The sequence below is a fragment of the Lepisma saccharinum genome, chromosome 16 (genome assembly GCF_977018435.1).
Source record: "Lepisma saccharinum chromosome 16, izLepSacc3.1, whole genome shotgun sequence".
Taxonomy (NCBI): Eukaryota; Metazoa; Arthropoda; class Insecta; order Zygentoma; family Lepismatidae; genus Lepisma; species Lepisma saccharinum.
In genome coordinates, this window is record NC_139244.1 from 13,622,020 (window position 1) to 13,636,904 (window position 14,885).

Below are 14,885 nucleotides of genomic sequence, written 5' to 3' on the forward strand. Positions count from 1 at the left end.
TGTATTGTAGAGTGTATTATTTGTATTACATTATGTGTTTATATTGTAAAATATTGAGACAAGAATTTTTCATGGTGCCCATTTTAAACATCGGACAATAGTTTTTATTTCATACTGTGCATCTATCTGTCAGTATCTGAAGCCAAAAACTGTACATGTGTTTATTGTTTATGAAAAAGAGAGGAACTGACAGGAAATGCTCACCTGTGTAATCGATCTTGTTTTCAGTTTTCAGTTCAGCTGCGCATGCGTCAATTGTGGGGAAAAGGACAGCTTGCTCTGCGACGACATTAATGAGCATTTCTACATTCTAATTTCTTCATATAGGAGAAGTATTTATTTTACACGAGAGCGCTCAACTAAGATTATATTACATTTCTTGGATCTGAAGTGACGCATGCGTCAATTGTGGGAAAATAATTATTACTTTCTTTCACTTCAGATCCAAGAAATGTAATATAATCTTAGTTGAGCGCTCTCGTGTAAAATAAATACTTCTCCTATATGAAGAAATTAGAATGTAGAAATGCTCATTAATGTCGTCGCAGAGCAAGCTGTCCTTTTTCCCACAATTGACGCATGCGCAGCATACACCGCATGCGTTCAGGAGACGCCTCTTAGTGCAACACTAGTGTATGGAATTCGTATCGTTTTATGGATAAATTCACCTTCTACCCTCGTTACGTCATCACGAAGAAAAGAAAACAATCTATTTACCCAGCTTCTAAATTTCCAATTATCCTTGTTTCCCATTTTAGTATCAATATGCACTATTCACGATTCATATGAACATTTTACGACAATTCTAAATTATGTTTATTATTATTATTATTATTATTTGTTGTCATATTTAGTATTGGTTTGATTGAGTTGGTGTTCTAAGTCCATTTTATGCACAGTGAGGCCAATCGAGACTGGACCTACAGTTTCAAGTGGAATTCGAACCACTATGTGCCTCCACCGGGTATCGAACCCGGGACACCTTGATTACAAGGCGACGACACAACCACTGCACAATCGGGGAGTCCCTATATTATTATTTAGTATTGGAAATGGACAATTTGAAAGAGGTCGAATTCACTGCTTTCAAGTTTCTGTTATTTACCGTGAATATTTTGTACATTTTACAGTGTTTCACCCTAAAATTAAGGATCTTTTTTACAATATGTTGTGAAGTGAAGAGAAATCAAGTGCATAGCTGTATAGGCTAAACAGGAGACTACATAAAATATAAATAATTCTGAATGGTAAGGGCTCTTTCCATGTTTCTATACAGAGCATGTGTGGTGAACAGGGGAAAGGTGACGCCGCTTTCAAACGGGTAAACTATTCATGACCAAACTCTAAATGACGCAGGACTCATGAAATATGTGCAAGGGGCGAAGTGTGTAAACAATTCCGACTAACGGGGAGCCGAGTCAGCCAAGCTATCGATTTGCCGTGGAAGCTTTTCGTGTCCCGCGAATGTTTGTGCTAGTACAAGGCACGATAAATTCACGATACAATGCAAGTGGCAGATGGAACATTTTGCGTGCAATGTTTCTGTTTATTTGCGCTACAATGGGGGAAACTGACACGAAATAAATGTAAAAACCTCTTGATCTGCCCAACTTTCTTGACTGGCGTATATTATTCACAGCTCGTCGCCATTCTTGGCATGTCATTGTCCCCACGATACAAATGAAAGGTATATATACGAGGGCAAATCAGTAAGTCGGTTCCACGATTTTTTTCACAGCAATTTATTGGTCAAAGAAGACGACAATAGGTGTTCAGGAGTAGCAGTTCGTTACTTATTTTTCTACATATCCACCACTGACGGCAATGCATTTTTCCCACCGTGACACCAATTTGGATATGCCAGTGGCAAAGAACGTCGTCGGTTGCTGCTGCAACCACTGCCGCACAGCATGTTGCACTTCACGATCAGACGAGAAGTGCTGGCCAGACAATGCCTTCTTCATAGGGCCGAAGAGGTAATAATCAGAGAGCGCCAGATCTGGACTGTATGGCGGATGTTCCCTGATTTCCCAGCCGTACCGAGCCATTTCTTTGACAGGTTCACAGGTCGTACGGATCGCTCCTCGTCCGTGACACTGGTGCGACCGGCCTTGAACCGCTGACACCAATTCCCAATGGCTTTGCGGCACAGGACGTCGTCCCCATACACCAGCTTCATCCTCGCGTGAATCTCCGTCGGTGTCTTGCCTTCAGACCAGAAGAACCGCACCACGGAACGCTGCTCCTTGACCGTCGACGATATCAGGCGGGTAGCCATGTTTGTCACTGCTGCCATCTGTGGAAGAGACAAAGTAACATTACAAAATCACTCATTATGACCTCGGGTCGGATGACATTTTCAGTACCCAAAAGTTCACCTTGGTGTGATTATCCAATCCTCTGCAAAAAAATCGTGGAACCGCCTTACTGATTTGCCCTCGTAGTATATACCAGGTGGTTATAATTAAAGTGACGGTGTTCAGAGTGGTACAGCAAGGGCTGTAATGAGAGTAGCAGTCTGAAACTTCGTAGATATGCTAATGAAGCAATGCGGTCGCGAATTATGCAAGAAAAAATAGTTCCAATTCTCGCCACCAGGGTAAAAAATGGCGCTGTAAGCAGTCAAAACGTGGAATTTTCCGTAACTCTGACGTCAAAGTCGGTGACATTGCCTAACCATTGTGTGAGCTCCCTGGTTGTTCTTGGTGATGCTTGTTGCTTTTTCCTTTAGTAGTGTTCATGTAATTTGAATAGTCAAATTGTAGCGATATTTTATTACAAAGAGTATTGTTTTCTGCGATTTATAGTGTTTTTCCTGTAACTATACCAAGTTTTGACTGCTTACAGCGCCATTTTTTACCCTGGTGGCGAGAATTGGAACTTTTCCTTTTTTTGCATAATTCGCGAGCGCATTGCTTCATTAGCATATCTACAAAGTTTCAGACTGCTACTCTCATTACAGCCCGTGCTGTACCACTCTGGACACCGTCACTTTATTTATAACCACCTGGTATATATATACTCTATGTGATCAGAAGTATCCGGACACCCACCTGAAAATAAAGTTCAAGTTTGGGCAACCCTCCATCGGGACCACTGGCAGTCAATACAGTATTGGCCCACCCTTAGCCTTGATGACAGCGTTCACTCTCACAGGCATACTTTCAGTAAGGTGCCGGAAGGTTTGCTAAGGAATGGTAGCCCATTCCTCGCAGAGCGCCAAAATGAGAAGCGGTATTGATGTGGATCGGTGTGGTCTAGCACGAAGTCGGCATTCCAAAACATGCCAGAGATGTTCTATGGGTTTCAAGTCAGGACTCTGCGCAGGCCAGTCCATTAGTGGGACGTTGTTGTCGTCAAACCACTCCCCCACAAGCCCTGCAGTATGGACGGCTGCTCGGTCGTGTTGAAAGACACAATGATCATCCCCGAACTGGTCTTTGACGGTAGGAAGCATGAAAGCTGTTAAAATGTCAACGTAAGCTTGTGCCGTGACATTGGCATGTAAAGCAACAAGGGGTGCCAAGCCCCATCCAGGAGAAACATGACCACACTGTAACTCCGCCACCTCCAAATTTCACTGTCGGCACTACACAGGCTGGTAGATGTCGATCACCAGGCATTCGCCACATCCACACCCTACGATCGGATCGCCACATTGATTCATCACTCCACACAACGGTTTTCCACTGTTCTATGGTCCAGTTTCGACGCTCCTTGCACCACACGAGACGGCGTGTGGCATTTATCTGTGTGATGTTTGACTTATGGGCAGCTGCTTGGCCATGGAAACCAAGTTGCCGCACCTTTCGCCAAACAGTAATGGTGCTTGGAGTAGATCCTGATGCAGTTCGTAATTCCTGTGGGATGGTGTGGATGGATAATTGACGATAATGCTGTACGACCCTCTTCAACACTCCATGGTCTCTGGAGGTCAACATGGGAGGTTGGCCTGCACGCTTTTGGGTTGTACACATCCCTTCACTATAACATTGGAAACAGTGGACAGAGGAATGTTTAGGAGGGTGGAAATCTCACACACAGACTTCCTACACAAGTGGCACCCAACCAACTGACCACGTTCAAAGTCTGTGAGTTCCTCAGACCATCCCATACTGCTGTCTCACACTGTCTGCAGACTACTGAGTTTGCTGACTATGTGTTCCATGCGGTAGATGGCAGTACTGTGTCTCTCTCTATGATAAACAAGCGTTTCGCGGTGTGTCCGGATACTTTTGATCACATAGAGTATATCCAGTGCCTCATCTACCTCATTGCCTCCTTCATATAACATTTTTTTAAAATTTTCTTATGTTTTTCAATTGAAGCATTCAATTATATTATATTATATATATTATATATTATAAATTTATATAATTGAAGCAGTCCACCGAATAAAGCTGTATGTCACATTCACTGACATGTGACATACAGCGTTATTCGGTGGACTGCTTCAATTATATAAATTTATAATAATCCATATTATTTATACTTATAAATAGTAAAATATCATAATTGTATATTATTTATTTAGGCCAAAATGCTGTCTTTATAGTTACAGAATCAATGTAAAGTAATTGTAAGCGTAAGTTAACCCCACTTTAATAATAAATAATAATAATAGACCGTCCCAAAATAGTGTTTACAATCTTTGATCGTCAATAACAGGAACATTAATAACAGCAGGTATGAGCTTTTTTGTTGTTACATATATTACAGTTACAGATGATCATTGGCAGAATTACATCGTCTGCAAGGATATAGACTAGATGGACAGATCGACAAACAGCAGATATGGTTTTCACAGGAAGAGAAGCACAGGTAACCTCACTCGCATGTCACATGTCACACAGTATCCGTGGCTTTGTGGCTTGCACATCGTTCTTCACAGTTCCACAGAGGTAAGAAACCTAACGTTGTTAAATCGGAAGATCTGGATGGATATTCGACCCTTCTCCAAAGAAAAATTGCTCACCCCTGCCATTCTGTGTACACTATTGCCTACAGCCTGTCTGGCTGTGACGGAAATGCCTACACGCGCTAATACACACTCAACGTAGACATTGCAGTTTAAAATACAAAAAGTCTGGTCATGTCAACTTTAATATAGTTTCTCTGTTATATACGTTCAAATACTGTAAACACTATTTTGGGACACTCTGTATATAATAAAACTAACTTAAATATAGGCTACATGTTCTTTTGTGCAGCTCATAAGCATGAGCAGGGTTAGGGGATAGAGCAGCCTATAGCTGAATTTCGCGTGATAAATAAAACGATTAATATTATTATTGATAGTGACTATTTTTGAGAGCTAAGCACATTACTCGCAAGTTTCCTAAATATAGGAAATTCCCTGTGCTCTCAGTGAAATATAACAACAGTGACGGATAAAAACTACAGGGTGATTCTAAAGTTACTATATATTTCTGCATGAACAGGATTTATTGTACAAAATACAATATGTACTGAAACATATGTCACAGTAGGATACAAAATCAGTATAACTCAATGTGACCACCCCTCAAGTCTAGGCGCATATGCCAACAATCCACCACAGCTCGAAATACCTTCTCCAACATAGCTGGTGTAATCTAAGCAACTGAAAGTAATGCGTTGTTTCAACTGGTCTATGCTGTGGATGTTCACCTCGTACACCTTAGACTTGATAAACCCTGAAATGAAAAAAAATCTAAGGGGGTCAGATCTAGGGGGGGGGGCAACTCCCCGTTGCGAGACACGACCAATCCATTTACCGGTGAAAACTTCGTTTAGGTGATCACGAACGATGATGGCAAAATGGGGAGGTGCCCCATCCTGTTGGTGCATAGTAAGAAGCTTGGTATGTCCCAATCCATCGTGCTGTGAGCCACAGTTGGTATATGCTGGGATTATCGATACTGAGTTGCCTGGTCGATGCGGTGGGGCTACGTGTGATTGCATCCTGTACACTTTGCACAATTTGTGTGTGTTATGGCTGGCCTACCAGGACGTTCTTCGTCCACAACACTACCTGTTCGCTTGAATTTTGTTGACCAGGTTCTTAATAGCCAGTCTGGTGGGGCCTGATTATTTGAATTTCCGAGTGAAGTCCACCCGCACCTGTTCATACGTCATTCCACGCAGACGAGCACAAACAACGGCTGTTCTTTCTTCTACTGTTAGCATTGCTTCACATAACATGCAAAAGAAATTTATTTTGTCACGATATCACTAAAATGTATAGTGACTTTAGAATCACCCTGTATAATAGATAATTTAAATGGTGTACTGTGAACTAACACTAGAAATACTGAATGCGGTGCTGTGATCAATAAACTGATCAACATTCATTCTCTTCATTGCGATTAGGCAAAAATTATTTAATTCATTCATTCATCGTTTCACTTCAACCTCCAGGCTTTCAAATCTTGTGCCCTATGCTTCATATCAGCGTAGGATCCACTTCATTTAATAGCATCTGATATCTTCTTCTTTCCCGGATCTTTTTCCGTTAATCATTCCTTCCAGTGTGTCGCTTATCAGCCAGTTCCTTCTCAGCCAGTGGCTCACCCATTCTTTTTCCATTTTCTTGATCACTTCCAACTTCCAGCTTTACTCTTCTTTCACCAACTTATTACAACACAATTTTTCTGCAGAGTGTCTTCAATTTCATAAAAACAAAATTCCCTGTCATTTCCAGGTTTTTTGGAGCAAGCACCAAAAATTTCTCATGTGTTTAAGGTCACTACATTTTACTTAAATACCACACCTAAAATGCCACGAAACCAAGTTAAAAGTAATAACGAGAAGGAAAACTGGACAGAAATTGAATGTTGCAGTGGCGGCGATTAGTAGGATCGAGGGGGTCAACTCCCCCCCACTTTTTTGCCACTCTTGCTCCCGCACTATGCTAAACTTTATCTAGCAGGGGAAAGTAAACTGTTCTCCCCCCCCCCCCCCAGTTTTGGCACCTTGCCCCCTAGTTCTGGAAACCAATCGCCGCCACTGGACTCTTGTATAGGGATGAACGTAATAATAGTTGGCACGCATTGGCTAATGGTAAAGAAAGAATTCTTTTTCATAAAAATCATAACAATTATAGCATAAATAATACATAATTAGAGTAAAATTTAGACATGTATGTATTATTCTTAATATCAACCAAACACTGCGCCCAAAAATTGCAAGAAAGTGCTAAATGCCAATAGCCACTTAATGTAGTAGATTTCTACATGAGAACAGTTCAAAACATGATCCCATTTCTTATTTAATATGCAATTTCTAATATAACTACTGGTAATATTCAGTATACCAAACTGAAGTATAATTTGTCTCCAACAAATAAAAATGTCTTACTTGTCATTTTTTCTTTGCTCGAAGAACTACTTTTAGTGCACTACTACCAAAATGTCGATTTTCGATAAACACAGTAAATTTCCCTGACATTTCCATGACCTTTCCAGAAAAAGTGAATTCCCTGACTTTTCCAGAATTTCCAGGATTTCCAGTATGGTTGACACCCTGTACTTCTTACTTTGCCTGTCCATTTCACACACTCCATTCTTCACCAAAGCCATGTTTCTAAAGCTTCTAATTGATTTTCTTCACTTCGTGACATCTCCATAAAACACTTCATTAGCTTCTTTCTAATTTGTTTCTCCAAAGGTCCACAAGACCTATTAAAGGCTCCCTTGTCATTGCTATTCCCACTTCCACTTCCTGACTACAACTCATGTCACTTCGTATGATACAATTTTATGATGCCTCATGGGAATCTCTCTCTGTCTGTATCGTTTATTGTCCTTTGGCCATATCCACGTGTATCTTCTTCCTTTATGTTATTGGAATTGTGTTTATCTAACAATTATCGAATTCCTTTTGCAGAAACTCACTAAGAGATCACGCCTCTCATTTCTCTCCCCCAATTCGTGTCGTCTCATTGTATTTCCATCCAACATCATTCCAGTCACTCATGACAATGATAATTTCTTTTTTCCATTATTTCTTCAATATTTTCGTAGTTCTCCTCCACTTCTTCTGTTTATCTACTATGTGGCATGTCAACTTGTACGTCATGGACACTTCTGAGTTGTAATGATTACATTGAAAGTTAATGGGAATATTACAATCCAGAAGAGTCTGTGACTGTGCGAGCACCAACACCTTTCCCTTTCCTTACATAACATACTGATGTCACTTTCTTTTTCACACGCAGTCCAAGTAGCATTCTCCTGTAGAATAAAATATTTTCAAGTTATAACTTAACAATTCATCAATTTGTTTCCACCTCACTTCTGATATTTCCATAAAACGTACTTTATTTCTTATATTTTCCACTTTCAAGTCTTCCAGCTTCCCCGCCTGCAAGAGTGTCCTGACATTCCATGTTCCAATCCTCAGCCTACCTTTCTTTTGTTGACTTCTCTTCATAACGGGTCCTTCCCCGACATCCCCCTCCCGGACATGCGAAAGGAGATCGTTTACGCCAGGGATCTTGTACCCTGGAAAGATTCACCATCAACGAGCTCACCATGCCATTTGCAGTTTTTCTAGAAAGAAAATTGCTGTATCTTCCCGTTATATCACTCTCCCTTTCGCATCTTGAAATGTTTTAGGTGTGCCCCAACTGAGATAATGAGATTGGAGGATGGAGGTCCTCCGGACTTCACCAGAAATTCACCACACCAAACTCTTTGGGGTCTGGGTATAGATTGAATATCAGTTTCATCACCATTTTTGACCCAACTTCGGAAAATCCCAATTATCCTTCGACCCCAGTGATGGAAGTCAAATCTTGACCATAATTGCAAATTGTCGTATCATCGCGATTTGCGAAAAATGGCAGAAAAGCAACTCAATATAACAAAAACACAAATACAAACATATCTGTAAACAAAATTTGCGAAAACATCTTTTTTCGACCATAAATAGTAAAGTGCACCCTTTCTATAGACACTCAAATGTAGACCTCACTTCCATGTAGTGCACGCTGGGCTGCATTTTACAGACTACCGAGGCTCTGGCGTCTGAGCTGACAGCCAATATAATCCTCTGTGGGGCTTGTGTTGTGGGCTATTCGTGTGTGTGTGTGATTGTCCCTTCACCTGCTTCATCTTATCTCTATTCATCCTCATCTTCGAAATTAGCCGAAAGTGACAGAAACGCGAATTAAATAAATCAAGCCATTTATTCGATCAGAAATAGTGTAGAAATTAGTTATCTAAACCCATTAATCAAGCAATTGAACGATTCGTGTAGAATAGTGACTGTGACTGAATATTTAGTTAATGCTTCGTCATTTAATACAAATCTAATTTCTTTGTTTTCCCAGTGCTGAACAAGGCTACTTTCCACAAGTGACGTACACCTTACCTTTATGCACGTGAGCTGCTGAATGAAATTATATGGTAAGGAGAAAGGAGTAGTGAAAAACAAATAATAAAATATTAACATATTGCATCAGATGCTTTCGTGTCCGTCACCTTAACATGAGAATGAGAACACCTGCTGCGAAATATTAAAATTATATTATTTGTTGGCATATTATCTTCCCTCAACAACTTACTATTTTATTTATCATGTCTTCCTTGCAAGTTATCCCTTGAATCTGTGATATGCATCCATAATAGATATAGTATAACGTGAGCGTTTGTCGGACTTGGGTGGAGAGGGTGATATTGATTCGCTAACGACGAGGAACCAGAGCAACAATCATCCGAGTTGCACGCTGTGAAATCTGTTTAACAATGCATCATCAGCTGGAATAATGCAAGAGCTTCAAAATTGAGGTTAACTCGATTGGGAGTTGGGTATCTTTGTTTAATTATAATGAAAATTATGTATATAATTTCAAAATTATCTTTTCCGGTGGCTTCCAAACAAACATTCGTTCTTTCTTTACTATTCTGTGGGGTCTCCCGAAAGCGGAGTGGTAGCGTCGTCGCCTTGTAATCAAGGTGTCCGTGGTTCGATACCCGGTGGAGGCACATAGTGATTGATTCGGATCCCACTTTAAACTGTAGGTCCAGTCCCAATTAGTCTTACTATGTATAAAGTGGACTTGAAGCACCAAATCAATCAATTTACTGTTCTGTGAGTCCATTGTTGGAGTAGGTTAAAGGAATCTAGATTTGTATTGGATCGGTGGTAACTTCCTCGTCCTCTAATCTATTGGTTTCGGGTTCGATACCCGTAGAGACACGTAGTGGTTTCTATTACACTTTAAACTGTATGTTCAGTCCCGATTAACCCATCTGTGCATATAGCGGATTTAAAACCAAAACTCAATCAAAAATGAAAAACTTATAAATGTAGACAGTATTTTTTAAAAAATGAAAGCAATACAGTTTGTGTACGTGAACACACACACACATGCGCACACGTACATACATACATAGAGAGAAAGCAATTTCATGTGCTAAAAACGTTATTTTATTTTCTATTTCTGTGTTCACGCCACCCAATCTGCAAAATTCAATTTCTAGATCAATTGGTTGAGTTGAGTTGGTGTTTTAAGTCCACTTTATGCACAGTAAGGGTAATCGGGACTGGACCTACAGTTTAAAGTGGGATCGGAACCACTATGTTCCTCTATCGGGTATCGAACCCGGGACCACTTGATTACAAGGCGACGATGCTACCACTGCGCCATCGGGGAGGCTCTACTCTAGACCAATTGAATTTACCATGTGTAATTTTAATTGTCTTTTGAATGTTACCATTAAGGAAGAGGTTTGGATTTCGGGGAGAGAGGGGAGGTTTCCAGAGGCTTCCTTCTGTGAACAAACACGTGATTTTGCGTGATGTTTTGAATTAGGTTTAATTATATTGGACAACCATTCAACAGGTTGAAGATATCCTGCCTGCCCACCTAAGTCTTTTTGATTTAATTATTCTAATAATGTCTGGACATGAGTACAAATTTCGCAGTTCTGATTGATTGATTGATTGATTTGGTGTTTTAAGTCCACTTTATGCACAGTAAGGCTAATCGGGACTGGACCTACAGTTTAAAGTGGGATCCGAACCACTTGTGCCTCCACCGGGTATCGAACCCGGGACCCCTTGATTTCAAGGCGACGACGCTACCACTGCGCCATCTGGGAGGCCCAAATTTCGCAGTTCTAAATTATGTAACCTTCTACACTTACCTGTCTTCTCATCCCCTTTAGGTTCAAATATTTTTGGACCTAAATCAGATTAAAATTGGTGAAGGGACACTCAGAAACAAACACCAATGCTCAGAACAAGACTCGAAAATAGAACCTTTGTTGGAGCAATGTATAAAATACCGTAGAAGTCGTGATATTTATTTGTCCTTATTCTGAATAAAAGCAAAGGTTTTGCTATCAACTGGCTTGCTTGTGCGTGATTAAAACTAACCCAAGCATAGACCGTGGCACGCAAATTGTATCCATAAATACCCTGCCTATTTCTTTAGCTACCCTTCACCAACATTGTAAGCTTGTTTCGTTCAATTCTTTATTCATGTATTCTTACAACACTGTACGCGCAGCTCTGTTTTTTTAATGAGTTTTCGGCTAAACACATCTTGCCAAAGCCGCGAGTGGTGGTTATGAATGATGTAAATCTTCTTTGGGGCCCATTTATTGACTTGCTCTGATGACGTAAACGCAAGGTTAGGCTTTATATCTCGGCAAATAGGTCGTTACATAAATCACGAGTTTTAAAACCCCGTAATGTCATTTCGCAAAAAAACTAGTTTCGTCAGCTCAGAGTAGGTAGCTCCTATACAAGCACCTACGGCACAATGTTGAACTACAGTGACAAAAAAAATGTTATCAGTTCTGTAAACATTATGAGGCAAATGCATGTCAGAGCTTGCACAACTCTATTTACTTTTCTTATCCTTTGATTATGATGCTGTGCGTCTCCTGTGACATTCGTAGTCATAGAAAAATCATAAGTAATAATGTAGAGCTTATATGGGAAGATCAGACAACTAAGAGACTTGCAAATATAGGCTCGAACTAGCAACTATTGCTTACACAGTTCAGATCACTGTGAAGCTGAGCGCTTAGAAACTTCAATATTTATTTATTTACGCATTATTTATTTTACTGTAAATAAAGTTTCAGATACAGTACTGAATGACCATTTTATACTGAAACAGAAACAGCAACAACAAAACAATAAAGTACAAGATGGCACAGAAAAGAATTAAGATTAAACAGAACAAATTTTCTGAAACTGTGCTCTGGCAAGAATATGTCAACATTTAGAGCCAGGTTATTACATGAGCGACGAAGCCTGTAGAAAAGAGACCACTGTAGAAGAAAGAGCCTTGAAGTGGGATTGCGAGAGAGCTTGAAATCATTTTTAAAAATTGATCTCAATTTTAATATGACATTTTCATCAAATTTTTGTAGTATATTTCTTACATAAGTTATACTATCAAGGTTAAACTCTTGATAATAACTAATATTATTAAGTGCTACTAGTGCTCCAAGTCCCACCCAATCCATGACCGAGAAAAATACAGTTTTCAAAAGAAGTGGGGGGGATCTAAAAACTCAATATGCTGACCAAGGCAGAAATTTATTATATTTTAAAAACATAAACTAAACGTTACGTTTCAACCTTCTAGCAAGAGTATGAGTCTGAAGAAGACCTTGCTAGAAGGTTGAAACGTAACGTTTAGTTTATGTGTTTGAAATATAATAAATTTCTGCCTTGGTCAGCATATTGAGTTTTTGGTTATCATGGTAACAAGGCTTAATGGTGTTATCAGTGGGGGATCAAATATACAATTTATGTAACTATATCTTGAAAACCAAGAAATTGTGCCAAAGAGCAACATTTAGCTTTCAATATGTTTCATATTGTACAAAACTACTTTTTACTAATTAATCTATATGCCCACCACGAGAAATACGAACCACAAACTTTTGTTTTATCAGAAAATGTATTGGGTAGAGTGAAATGCATAAGTATTTCCAGGTAATTTGTCCATCACCATGTAAGCGACTTAATGTAAAGAATATCCAGTATCATACTATACGTTGTTGCTCACTTGGATATGATCAGACAACACGGAGGAGAGAATACAGTGGAAGAGTTGTGTTTTTCCTGTCGTGCAAAAATGGAGGTGGACTCGGCAACACTGCAATGTTGTAGTTTACCGAAATCCGAAGCCCTTTGGGGGTTAAAGTTACCAGAGCTTAAGGACTTTCGGGTTGAAAATTTGTTGGGCCACAACCTACTGCCAACATCAGCTTTACGTGATTTATGTGAGAGCTATTTCGTTTCCTCTCGACTCTCGTAGAGAGAGAGAAAGAGGACGGGGATTTTCCGAGAAACTTTTCCCCCCAGAACAGAAAGAATCAATACGTACTTCTACGTTCTCTTCGAACGAGGAAATATCTCACAAACAAGTCAGAGTCGCTCAGAGTTTTAATGCAGAGTTCGCATGAACGGTTCTCTCGGAATTACTATTCAAGATTTCATTCTGGTAAGAACTTTACAATCACTTTTGCATACACACGACAGCCATGGATGACGCGAGGGAAATGATCGAACTGATCATTCGACTCCCGCATCATTTCAAATTAGGAAAAAGCAAATGTGTGTGTGTGTGTGTGTGTGTGTGCTTTTTCTAATTGTCTATGTATATAATATATATTTTATTTATTTATTTTACCAAAGTTTCAGATACAGTACTGAATGGTCATTTTATACTGAAACAGTAACAGCAGAAAAACAACAACAATAACAAGACAATACCGCACAAGATGGCACAAAAAATACACATATATTGTTAACAATTTTCTGAACCATTGCTCTGGTAAGAATATGTCAACTTTTGGAGGCAGGTGATATATATATCAGTCGACAGTTAATAATTATTTAAACAAAATATCCAAAGTAAAAAAGTATGGTAGATAAAAAAATAGTTGAGTGTATATAAAATTCAGGAAGTAGGTCAGACCTAGCTTGAATATCTCTTAATCCAAAGAACAAATAGTTCCTTAAGTTCTCAAACTTCTAAAATTAGATTTTATTAATAGTTACACAAGGTTAAACTTTATTACTAAAATCCGCCCAAACTATCAAATATTTTTCATGAACATGCAAAAGTTAATAACAAGATAGCTTTATACAATAATTCTTTTTTAAATGTTCCTTTTGGTAATGGTGCCGACTGTTTAATGATTTATCATAAGTTTTATAGGAGAATTAGGAAGTGCTTTAGAATACTGAAAACGATTTTGGAAGGAAGTTCGAAGATTGGATAAACTAATTAGCACACTTTAAAACTTTACTGAGTATTATTTATCTGAGAAATTATGATTTGAAAAATAACTTACGTGCTTTGCAGCCGTTCCTGGTTACGATCATCTCAGACACATTAGTTCTGGCGGATTTTCATGTGAGACTCGGAAGGGTTTCGTGCTTGAGACTTGGTGTTACGTGATCAGGTGTTGGAAGCATTTAGGAACGTTATTTTAATGTTAAAAGCCCTAAAACTGATGCACCAAAACCAACAACGAAAGCATTTAGCGACGTAATATCATATCTATTCGCACTCCACGTACGTGAAGTATATATAGATGGCAGCAGCAGTCCATGTCCAAGACGACAGTAAACGAATGTCTACCCGCAATCATATACGTAGTAGAATCCGGAAGGAAAAAATCGTTCTCGAAAAAACACGCAGTAAGTAATCGCTAAGTCTCTGAGGTATACGTTTTCTGACACAAATAGAAATCGAACTATGTAAAAAAAAAATCCCGCGTACCAAGATTTGTTTGGAATTAAACAATCCGAACTTGGGCCACAGACGGAAAGAAAGATAGAAATGCATAACCACAGAAGCAGAAATATTTCGTTTGCTTTTGTTTAATTAGTCTCTTTGACTTCAAAATACGATATTAGAGAAAATG

At 39.3% G+C, this 14,885-nt stretch overlaps 2 protein-coding genes across 3 annotated transcripts in view; one reads left to right on the top strand and one right to left on the bottom strand.

The window, feature by feature from the left end:
• The window catches only part of LOC146000261 (sodium/potassium-transporting ATPase subunit alpha-like), a 471,911-nt gene that overhangs the window by 296,100 nt on the left and 160,926 nt on the right, over positions 1–14,885 (top strand). The window lies entirely within an intron of this gene.
• On the bottom strand, positions 1,788–14,456 carry LOC145999921 (protein GVQW3-like). Its single transcript, XM_083137204.1, has 2 exons — positions 14,310–14,456; positions 1,788–2,296 (listed from the first exon to the last, which is right to left on the bottom strand). Exon 2 carries the CDS (start codon positions 2,294–2,296, stop codon positions 1,961–1,963), a length of 336 nt encoding a protein of 111 aa, XP_082993330.1. The 5' UTR covers positions 14,310–14,456; the 3' UTR covers positions 1,788–1,960.

What these genes read in the sequence shown, in the direction of transcription:
- LOC145999921 (XM_083137204.1), bottom strand. Translation starts at nt 2,296, where the DNA reads ATGGCAGCAGTGACAAACATGGCTACCCGCCTGATATCGTCGACGGTC.